Genomic DNA, 12,984 nt, shown 5'->3' with positions numbered 1-12,984 from the left:
AGCTCGTCTCCTTTATAAAAATACATTAAACTGAATCCAGAGGGTCGAAATTACTAGAGAATCAATCGAAACAATAAATGAAAATGATGAAATAAATTAAAGCATCCACCCATCCACGGATATGTACAAAGAGAAAAAATCGCGTTCTATTAAGAATAAAAAGTTGCTTAGATATAGAAATGAGAAGTCGGCAACAGTAGAAGAAACATCGCAATTACATCCAACATGAAGGATTAATTGCCATACTGCATACTCAAAAGTTATATTAATAGAATTGTAGATTATATCATAATAATGCGTAATTGGTAAATTGTAAAATATTACAGCATTTTTTTAATTATTTTATTTATTTATTTATCATTATTATTTTTTTTTTTTTGCAGATGTTTTGGCAGAAGAAAAAAAATGAACACCTTCTATTAAAGAATAAATAAATAAATATCCATGATTAACTAATAAAGAATACATTTTTAAAAATACAAATGGCTGTGCTTAGTTAATAAAGAATACAATTCTTAAAACTCATTTTTAAATTATATTTTCCAGAAATGAATAATAATTTAAGAAGTCACAAACTACTACTAATTTTTATGGAAGATTTTTTTTTTAAAAAACTTTTAAAAAATTATTTAGTAAAAACATACACATTTGAATAATAACAGTAATTTAAATTCAAATAAATAAATTCATGCTTTAAAATTGACAGCTGTATTAAATAAGGAAAGTGTAAGATACGTGATACATTTTAAATAGAATAATAATAATATGATCTTTATTATATCGTTTAGATGAACAAAAATAAAACATTTGGAAACAATGGCGAAAATAAATTGTTCATATTCTGAAAAGCTATATTTTATGTGGAAAGAAGAAAGAATATATATAATTTCTCTCAAAAAAACTATTATCCTTAAACTAAAAGAACAAAAACATAATTAAATAATTTTAAACTAGATCATCCGCATATAAATTAAACTCGCAAGACATTAAAATTCATCTCCTTTAAATTTTTTTTTCAAATTGTTTAACTATCTATTATCACAAGATAGAAAGCGATTACAACATTAACAAAAGGAATAAGAAAAGCTAGTTTGAAATACTTTAACTAATTATGGACTTTCAAAAAAGAATTTCCACTAATAATTCACTTTAGTAGATTCATGCGATATGTTCTTATTAATATAATTATTATACCACGTTCATATGTCTTTTGCAGTCACATCACATTCTTTGATGCAACAAAAATAGCGTTGCCTTAAAAGAAGAATCTTTATTTAAGATTTTAAAGTCTGGTTTGGAGTAAAAGTTTTCGAATTTTGGTTGAAAAGTTATAAATTGATGACATTGTCAAAAACAGTTGTTTTATTTAAGGATATAATTAAATAAAATGGAGTAATAATAATAATACTTTAATTTTTTATTTGTAATAAGGGAGAATTAATGTTTATTTAGGTTACAACTGAAAAATTATCACAAAAAAATATTTTATTTTCTTTATTTGAGTTAATTATTTTCATTTCTTTTCTTTTCAAATCTAATACGCAAAATTATTTAATGTAAGCTTTTCTATTAATTTGCTATTTAAAAACTTGTATCCCGATTAAGTATTAAATAATTCTAATAAACATGTTCATTTATAACGACTATTTGATTAATAAAATTAGCTCTTTAAAAGCAGCATTAAATTATTTTTATCAAAGAAGTATCCTTAAAGCAAATGTTAAATTTTAAATAAATCGGTAAAAAAAAATACAAACTGTCAGATAGCTGCTATTACCTTAATATAATAATAAAACAATAGTGAACAAATAATAAAAAATAAATGACTAAATAGAACAAAAGCTAATTTGGAATATATTCTTGTTAATTAGAGTTCTAGTTTATTTGCCGTTTGTGATAAATTTTTCAATTTAACTTTTGAACTTGGCAACGTTTAGTAAATGCAGAATAATTTAATTAACTTCGATTCTAATCTAATAAAAATAAGAGTTGTTTCGAAAATTATCATATTTATCCAGTGTTTTGTTTCTAATATTATCTTATTTTTTCTGTTGTTTATTTTTCGAATTATTATGCTTACTACAATATGTTATATGTTTATAATTATTATAATAAGCACACATCAGAAAATAAAATTTTATCCAAATAATTCTTTCAATCCTACAGAAAAATAATTATTTTAACCTTTCTTTCATCATTTTGAAGACGAATTCATTTTTCTATATAAATAACTGTAACTGTAATTCGATCTAAAATCGCCTATTTCGAACTTTTATAAAAAGGATAAGATTTAATACAAAACTATTGTAAAAAAAAAGAAAGAGGAAAAAGTTTCAGTCATCTAATTTATAAATTAAATAACTGAAATTGAAGCGACTGGCAAGTAGTATCCAATTCATTCGTTTTTTATCATTAGATTACCAAATGGCCATTGTGCCTGCTTCACTTTCTGAGCCTTTAACTTATTCTTTATCTAGTGTTCGCGTTCCGTATGCCGACATTAGGGAAAAAAGAAAAATTATTTCTACAGTATTGCTTTTCAAGTAAATATATCTCAGTTTAGGATTTCATTTCAGAAAAAAAAAGAAAAAAAAGACTACATAGCCAAGAAAAGCATTTTTAAAATGGGTAATTAACAAGTAAGAAAAAGATATTCCTTCATATAAAAAGAGTAATATAAGGGTTTTTTAAGAACTTTTTTTTTCTTCACCACATACAATTTCACGAGAGTCTGGTATTACCAGAATTTTTTTCAGAGAAAATTTTCTTCAAGGAATTTTACTACTCTCATGTGTGTTATGAATTTTTAAATATATGGAACTAAATCGAACGTCAAACGAGCGTACATATATATAGTGTTCTGACGTAACAATTCTAACAGCAGTTACAAGATGCACAATATATTCCAAAATTTAATTAGAGTGGCGAATATGATGATTGTTATATGAGCATGAATTGATTCCATTAAATCCAATTAATGTTTGATTAATTCAATTCAATTCATTTTTTTTAAATACAATAACAGCTGCTACTTATTATGTTTGTTATTAATATTTTAATTCTAAAAGAAAATTTGATTTTTCATTTGAAAAAGAAATAATAAAATTTTAAATGTTAATACATTTATTCTAGCAATATATATATATATATATATATATATATATATATATATATATATATATATATATATATATATATATATATATATATATATATATATATATGCGCTGTTGCTAAAATTGGAATGATTTTTTTTTATTTCAGAATGAAATATTTTTATCAGTTATACGATAATGATATTAAATATATTATCAAAAATATAAATAACAACATTTTTTTCATTGTATTTTTTACAAAAATTGCATGCAAATCACCTAAATAGTTGATTAATCGTGTGTTCTTAATTTTACGTTAAAAAAAATTTCCACTAAAAACATTTGTAAAATCCTTCTTCTTAACTATAATAACATTGATGTATTTTGCCTAAAAGTACTTTAAAAATAGAAATAAGTGCCAGTATACTCTGTTAAGCTTTACGATCTTTAAACATTTTTCTATCCGTTTTTGTATTTAAAATATTCCTACTTCTTAAATAATGCTATATATTTTGGGGGAAAAAGTATCATTAAATGAAATTTAATTGATTAAAGAAAACAGTAAGAACGATTTAATGCGTAATTAACTCGGTTACGAATAAAAAGAATTTCTGAAATATTTCTAGTATGAAAGAAAATAATGAAGACAAATTGTTACAATGCTATTTTGAAAGAAGATACTATTGCGGTTTGAATAAAAAAAAGAAAACTATCACACCTCTCGATTTCACTTAAATGTTATCGATACATGCAGCGCCATCTTGTAGTCTGTTAATATATTAACTGAAAATATCAGTGTTATCTGATTTCAAAGAATTCATTTTCGTTCATTTAGAGTGATTTCAGAAATAAATAAATACTAAAGTTCATAATATAACTTACGAATCTAAAAGAATCTCGTTTTAAAATGTGTTTGTTATATATTCCTTCGTTTTAAAAATAGTATAATGCTAACAAATTAAGCACAATGTATGAAATAATAAGAAAAAAGTAGATTGTTGCATTCAGTAATTCCTGTAAAATCAACATACTTGTCTTTGAAATTCAAAACTTTTTCTATATCCATTATTTATAGCAATGCACGAAATTGAAGTAATATTAATTGGAATCACATAATTCCCCAAAAATTGAAAAAAAAAACAAAAAACTTTAAATATGTATTAAAAAAAACCAATCTACTGATAGAAACACTGATTTTATTTGAAAATTATGAAATTATTTTTTAGGTCAATGGATAAGATATTGCAAGAAAATACCTCTGTTTAAGAGATGCCAGTTTTTTTGTAACTAAATTAATCCAATTCTTGATCATTATTTTTTAAAGGAATTTTATAATTATCAAAAACTGAAAAGAAGTTGTGGCAAATATAAAACTGTTCAGTTAAGAATTCTTGAATATGATTCCAATTCATTTAAAAGTTTTTCGACATTTGGCCAGAATACAATTTTAAACATCCTGTTAGCATTTATATCTTTGTAGATAATACTCAATATCGGGATGAAAATCGTTTGAAATAGCATACCTCTTTCGATAGCATTAAAGAAAAGTATAGAAAATAAATATCGAGTCATAGCGTCTTTCTAAACTTGAACTATGACTAAATATAAATTCTAATAACTCAACTGCATAAATGTGGTGCTATACCATTAAAAATACTCGATTTTGCTTAAATTTTTGACTATATATTTAACCTCCATGATATGAAATACATTTTTAAGAATATCAGTTTATTTGCTTGAAATTTAGAAGAAAGATTTTATAATTTTTCGTTATAATTCTAAATATATCTAACAGTGAATTTTGGCTGCATTTAACATTTTAAGAAATCGTATTGATGTAATGTGTGAATACATAATGTCAGATATAACAAGTCTGAACACTTTTAAATTGTTTTCATATTCTCCCAAAAAATTACAAATATAATTTCTAATAAATTTATATTATCTTCACTGTCTGATCTTTTTTGTATATCCATATTATGTTGATGAAGTATTCCCATTATTCGTCATTTCATTAAATAAACTAAATAGTACCTTTTTTGTTGCATTTTAAATCTTTTAACAGAAAAATTTTTATCACTCAGAAAAGCTTATTTTTTATGGTCAATAAAGGAAAATTTCGCATACTTTTCTTTTCATTTCTAGATGCATTTCTCCATTATTTAAATATTTATGAAATATCAAGTAATAATATTAAATCCAAATATTATCAATAAAAATTATTAAATTTCTAATTTTATATCATTATAGTATCTTTTCAATTTAAAGTTTTGTTTTTTTTTAAAAAATTAAACATCTAAGTGAATAATTAAGAACATGCATGAAAAGATGTTTGAGAAACTCAAAGCAATATACTCAAGTATTGTCAGGAAGCAATAAGTAGTTATTTTATTCACATTTTTAATGATATGCATAAAAGGAACGGAAAAATACTGTAATAAAAAAAAGATATTTTTGACTAAATTTCATACTATATGAGCTTTTCCAAACGCTTAGAATTCAATTTTTAATAATTCTGATAACATTTTTTTATATCAATTTTTTTCTTTGAAATTATGAAATAAAGAGAAAAAAAATGCAGGTAAAACATTTTATTTTAGGGCCTATAAAGTACTGTAATGGGAAACAATATTTTTTTCCAATTTAATCGCTTCATTTTAAAGTCAGGTCTTACATAATAAATGAGAAATAAGCTTTATTTTTTTTAAATTAAAATTTTATTTTATTTATTCTTAGAATACTAATATTCAATTGCTTTAACTTTTCACTATCATCGCCGACTATTAAAAAAACTGTTATTGTTATAGTTAGTGTTTTTTGGGATCATTGAAACATTGCTCTTAGATTTGTTTATAGTAAAAAAATTAATGAAGGCGAGTTTCAACACATACTAATCACATTACACCCGTAATCCTTGTTAATTAAGATATTTTAAAGTTTTTCAATCACCTATTTAAGAAAATTTTCCTTAAAATGCAATTTATTTAAGGAAACTTTCAACTATTTTATTCAAATCTCAAAAATCATTCACAATCATGGTGTATTGTTAATGTATATAATAATATTCTTTTATTTTTCTTTAATAAATCATTGTGAACAATACTGCCAATCATTTATTATTGCTCAGTTTCTTAAATAAGTCATTATTGGAAATGTTGACAGTAAAACAATTACTGCTATTTGTACATTTACTTAAGTGGATAAAAAATACGAAGACTATATAAAAAACAACTTATATACAAAAAATAAAAAAAAATGAAAATCAGATAGAAAACAACTTCAAAAAGAATTCCATTAATTTTTCTTATTTTTAGTACATTTCCAGAAAGTAATTTATTTTTCAATTATCTAAAGAAATTAAAAAAATAAAATTCTGATTTACTTGTTGTGAATTTCTCTATATCAATATTTGTAATTCTGTACAATATTATTAAATTTAAAAAATTAAAAGGCGTTCAATTAAATTCAATTTTTTAGTTATATTATACCTACGATCCTAATTTCTTCATGGCTTAGTTGCATTGTAAATTGTGTGTCATTTCTTATCGTAATTTTTTAAAAAAATAATACCTAAATGAAGCATATGATTATATATCAGAATATAAAGGAATTGCATATATAAATAATAATTTTAAATATTTCTTCTAGAAATTATATAAAAAAAACTCTTTAGAAATAATTATTTGAAAATTATTATGACTTCACTGTTCATACTTATCATCAAAATGATAAAATTCCTATTTATTCAAGAAGAAAGGAATTGCGGTATAGAGTTTTAATTTTATATAGAACTCGTAATGAAACGTTAGTTTTGCACCATTAATAGAAAAAAAAATTAATAAAACTCAGTAATTATAAACGCCTTTTTCATTTTCTAACACTTTTAAACAATTTTGAATAATTGTTTTCGCTGCTTTTCCCAAGTTAAATTTTTTGAAAGTTGTTCTTTTTGCTACTTAAATATCCGAGTCGAGTATTTTTATCCAGTAATTATCATAATACACTTTACATTTATTCTTTAAATTAAAGAATTAAATACTTAGTTAAAAAAGAATGAAAAAGCAATAAATGGATCTCTTGAACGGAAATATTTTTGTGACAATATATCCAACAATAAAAATTTAAATACTCTTATTTCGAAAGATTTCGAACAATTAAACATATTTTCAAAGTTCAAGTCTTAAAAAATAGATTAAATTTTGAAAATATGCTTATCATATTCAATGGATAACACAACTGAAACATGAAACTGAAACATATTATTATTTTTTTAAATTCAGAAAATGTGAGAACCAGAGAGAATTTAAGAGAGAATTTTATTCTTTATTAAATGCGACATAGAAAAGATATAAAATGTTCTTGGTTAAAATTGATATCTTTTTTCCAGTAGCGGTTTTCAATAAATCTGTTACATGTGATAACTTTTTAATTCATTCTAACTAAAAAAATTTGAAAACAAATTGCTTTCATACTGACATAAACAAATATTTCTTACAGTCCATCATATTCGGCACTTAAGAAACCAAAAACATTTTAAAAAATGAATTTAGATTCAATATTCATAAAAAAAATTAATAAACATATATTAATAGGCTAAAATTAGATGAAAGAGGATTACAAGACTTTAAATTTAAAGATTTTCCACATCATTACATGATTTTCCATATCATTACATGATTTTCCACATCATTAGTACATTCAGATTTGAGACATATTTAAAAAGATTTAGTGTATTTAAATTTCATTTGCGCTGCAATCTAAATTTAAAATTTTAAATCATATCCTTAGCAAACAGTTATAAAGTATTCGAATTGAGTTGTATAATCAACTTGAGGGGAAGTGACTTTTAAACTTACAATTTCATTTAATTATCAATCTTTACTTAAAACTTTATTCCTGCCTTTATTCAGATCTCTTTTTTACTTTAAAAACTTATATTTTTCTTTACATCTCTGATAAAAACTAAATATTTTTTAAAAACAAGTTAGAGACTTATTTTGTTTGATTTAATGAAAGGAAATAAAATTATCGAGATTTAAAAATGCTTAAAATATCAATGTTATTTTCTTGTATATTAACTCTTTTTTATTTTGAATTTAATTCATTCTTTTAAATCTTGTTCTCAAAAATTAAATAAAATAACAAATTAATGGGCTTCCATGGCAATTAGAATTTATCTTTTTAAATCGTATGCAATATGCGGAAATTAAAAGATACTTTAAAATATTACCGTATTTGAAACAAACGCATATATAATATAATTAAATTAAAATGATGTCGCTGAGTAACCTAAATTATAAAATGTATATTTGGATCTAGAACTTTGTTACAGTTTCTTATACATAAAAGATTTGTAAAAATAAAGTTAGAAATCTATAAGTAATTAAAAAATGAATTCGATCATTTAAATTAAAAATTTTGAAAAATATAGAATTTTGATTTATTTAAAATGATTTATTTATTATTCAAAATGAGTAATTGCATATTTCCCAGAATCCACCGTAAAAAAATGTAATTATAACAACTTTATAAGCCTTTAGAACAACTTAATATTTATATAACTAGGTTTTTATCAACGCACAAGCAAATAAAAATTTATTAAAAACTTTATGCACATTACAAGTTATCATGAATATTACTATATAAACATTCATTAGAACGGCATATTACTAGTTTTAAAAAAATTCCTTTGAAATGATCTTTTATCATGGTCGCTCTGATCTATCGATGCAATTAATTCATTTTACTGATTATTGCTTATTCTTTTAGAATATTCTATGAAAAATTTGTGAAGGCCTTTGAACAAAAATGGTAATAATCAAAAAAGTTAAAACCTTCTAAAAAGAAGACCCTATCACGTAAGAAAAAAATTCAAATAGCTGGAAAAGAACATGCATTATTTTATAAGATGCGGAACCCAAATTTTTAAAATGATAAATAATGCAATTATAATTATGATTTTTGTAATATTTTCGGTATGTGTGTGAGTTAAAATACTCACATGAAAAAAGTTTTCAAATCAATTGATTTTTTTAAGAATCTATTATCTTCGAATGGCATTTACTAACAATTCGATAATTTTTAGAAACTTTATTTATTTATTTATTATTATTATTATTATTTTTTTTTTTTTTTGTAATTCATGCATTGGTTAAAAATATTTGTTGAAAGAATCAGAAAAATACCATACTTTTTTTTAACGCTGTTTCATTTTTTTTTATTTTGCTTTTTAAGGCTAATTATAAAAAATGAATTAGAAATTTTTTTAATTAATTTAATGTTTTATTAAGTATAAGAATTGAAAATAGAACTATTGGAGTTACTTTTATAAAATTTAATGGAAATTTGGGTGTTGCGCTTTTTAGAATAATAATAATATATAAAAATGGGAATGAAAGTTTAAAAAAATTAAGTTGTTTAAGGTTTAGGAAGAAGTATTATATAGAGTTCCATCGACAAGAAAATGACTTAAAATATTAGAAGCGTTTTTTTTTTTAAATAAACCATTGTATTTTTAGTTGACATATTTGAAGTTTTTTAAATATAAACTAAACACCTTTTTAAAGGAATGAATGCGAAATCTTGTTTTAAAAAAAAGATAAAATAGGGGAAAAGTTTCATAAAATAATCTACTATTTTCTAAAGTAGATTCTAAATATTTCACACATATCAATCGTTACTTTTAGACGGTATGAAATTAAATTAGTTGTAAAACACTTTACACTTTTTAGAAATCATTATTTTTTTTAGATTTGGAGAATATAAAAATATATTCGTCATCTCATTCGATGCTACATTTAAATACATGTTAAGAAACAAATTCTGAAGGAAAAAAAATGAATTTTAAAGGTAATCGATTGGCGAAAATATTGATAAGAAAGAAATATTTAAAGAACAGAATGATTTTTTACATTTAGAAGAAAGTATATATGACAAGAAAGAAAACAGAGAAATATAGAAATCTGTGAAAAGTATAAGATTTAATATTCAACCTCACAATGTTAACACACTTTCGAGGAATGAAAAATTTTAATTTTTTTTCAGAGAATATAGATGGATTTCTTTCTTCAAATTTAAAAGATAGTTTTAATGAAGGTAAAATAGAATGCAATTCATAAAAATGTTTTGAGTAATTACACCTCCTTAAATAATATTGGAAATATTCATTTATATAGAGTTTGTATGGCACCACAATTTTATTAAAAGAGTTTTTAATCATAAAATATGCATAGAATGAAAAAATTAAAAGATGAAATTCTGAAAGATGAGAAAAATTCACATAATTTAAAATTGCCAATCTAAGATATGTACGAATGACAACGGAAAAATATTTGCCTTGAAAACTAATTTTAATTATTTTTCAAAAAATATGGGAACGTGTTATATACTCTAAAACCGGAAAAGTAAACTTATATGAGAAAAACGCAAAAAAATCAATCATTTGATTTTATAAAGATCAAATTAAAATCAGTTTGATTTATTTTATTGGATTAATTGATTTTATTGGGTGATTTTATTTAATTTTTATTTAATCAATGATTTATGGAAAAAAATGAAGACTTTAAATTAAAATTAATAAAAATTAATCAAATTTAAAAATGAAACAAAAAGTTTTTTTCCTTAAAATTAAAAAAAAACAACCGTGAATTTAATTTCAGTCCTTCTTAATCAAAAATAATAAATCAAAGTAAAAGGAAATCAACTATCTGACAAAATTCGTCTTTTTTGTCCTTTTATAGCAGAATTACATACAAATAAATGAGCAATTACATATAAAAACATATATTCATACCCCTGTATTAACAAGCAAGCATACTTGTTTAACCATTCTTTATTATAAATTAGGTTCATTATAAAGGCATAAATTAATTTTGAATTCATTTTGTAACAACGACACTAGATTACGATCTTTCTTTTTGGAAAATGTGAATGAATAAAATTTGAGCTATCCTTGAATATTAAAATGTGCAAAATTTTGAATTTTAGTATTAGAAAACATTGGGAATTCCATGTTTCTAAATTAAAGAAAGATTGCGGAAATGACAGTTATGTTTGCAGAAGGAAATATAAAAGCGTAATATTCCGGTTTTAACGAATTCTCGTTACTCCATTTTAAAATATTTTTCTTATCTCTCACGAGATATTCAAACTTTAAATATAAAACTGTAAATATGTAAAAGAATAAATAAACCCGATGTGATAACAAATAATATTCAAAACATGAGCTGTATCATGATATAAGCTTTCGATAGGATAAAAAAATTATCTCTTTATTTATAGTTTACTGACATAAAAAAAATTATTTTAACCCATAAGGATTTTATAATCTAAATAGCATTTTTTTATTGATTAAAAATTCTTGAGAAATTTCAAAGAAAGCAATTTCACGATATATTTCTATGTCGTAAAATGAACGTAAATTGTTTTAGATTCATAGATTTCTCAAATGCTACACTTAATACTTTTCAGAAAAATATATCAGAATTTTCCCTAGTTCAGATTTAGCATATATTTCCTTCTTTTCTACAATTATAAATAAACAATTTTTTAAAACTTGTTTAGGTTTATAGGGGATGAAGGAATCTTTAAATATTGAAAAGAATTTTATTAGCTATTAATTATTTAGCAATATATAGTGCTTCGAAATTTCGAGAATATAACTGAATTCGTTTGGAAATATATATATTCAGAAAAACGGTATTCCTTATTGAATAGTACATTCTCTTATTTTTTAGATTATATTTTAAAGAAAATTTTATAATTGTGTACTGATTCATTATATTTTATTTTTATATCAGTTAATGTTTTCCGAGAAGAAAAAAAAAAGAATTATTTTTCTCCTTTAGTGCTTATATTTTTTATTATGTGTCAATATAAATAAATCGAGTAATTTTAATTTATTATTAAAATTATAATGGTATTTTAATTTTTGAAAATATTGAACTGTCTATAAGAAAATTAATTTTTTTTCAGCAAATTGTTTACGAATTTCATTCATTTAAGAAATCCCTTTCTGTCGGGGGGGAGGATCGTTTGTAAATAGAATAGTTGTGAAATTTTAATCAATAAATCGTTTGTAAGTTCCTTGAATGAAAAAAGAATATTTAATCGTTTGCAGATTCATTTTATCAAAGAATTCTTCCTAATTAAGAAATTATTTGCGAATTTCAATGATTCCAAAATATTTGATTTTAGTTACATGTTTTCTAAAATTTTTATGGGCATTATGAGAATGTGTCATGAGAATACTCACCACCACCTGGATCCCCTTCCCCTGGACCTCGGCTGCCCTGCCTCTAAGAGAACGACCAGAGAGATGAGGAGGGTTGCTCGGAGGGAGCAGAGGAGCATCGTCGACTGCCGACTTCTCACGAGAGCACTGTGATCAGGCCGCTCCGGCCATGCCTCTCGCTCGCGCGCCACACCCCCGCTTTCGCCCTCCCTCCCGAAGGGGGGCGCTCAACACCCCATCGGCACACGATCGTTAACGTCCCGAAGGCCGGATGCAGCCTTTTACCGGAATGGGCTTCGAACGCATTACCATTCAAAAGTTGGATTCGATGTCCGCACCAGATTTCTCACGTGCCCTGGCCATTGGAATCGAACAAATCAGCGGTGGCAGATTCTCACCGGATGTGCGGCCTGCCACCAATCAAGCCAATCCAGGCCCGTTTCCTTTCGAGAATTGAAGTACTAAAACTTTAAATTTTGTTCCGCCATCCGGAAGTTCGAAATTTCACATTAATGCTTGAACTTCGAAACATGCATTGCTTCATTTTTAGATTTTTAAGGTATTTCCTGAACGCAGCACAAATAGGGGAAAGAAACTTTGGAAACACAAAAATTTTATTTTGTTAATAAGTGAACCAAAAGTGAATGCTAGACAAAG

General features: G+C 23.9%; 1 protein-coding gene across 1 annotated transcript in view; it reads right to left on the bottom strand.

Annotated features, from left to right (window-relative positions):
* The window catches only part of LOC129961917 (protein Wnt-1-like), a 46,472-nt gene extending 34,012 nt beyond the window's left edge, over nucleotides 1-12,460 (bottom strand). Inside the window, exon 1 of the mRNA XM_056075554.1 lies at nucleotides 12,349-12,460. Coding sequence (XP_055931529.1) covers nucleotides 12,349-12,446 — 98 coding nt within the window. The 5' untranslated portion in view covers nucleotides 12,447-12,460. The remainder of the gene's footprint in view (nucleotides 1-12,348) is intronic.
* Nucleotides 12,461-12,984: the final 524 nt, after the last annotated feature.

The sequence above is a fragment of the Argiope bruennichi genome, chromosome 2, assembly GCF_947563725.1.
Source record: "Argiope bruennichi chromosome 2, qqArgBrue1.1, whole genome shotgun sequence".
Taxonomy (NCBI): Eukaryota; Metazoa; Arthropoda; class Arachnida; order Araneae; family Araneidae; genus Argiope; species Argiope bruennichi.
Note: the sequence above shows the minus strand (reverse complement) of the source record. Positions and strands in the feature narration are given on the sequence as shown.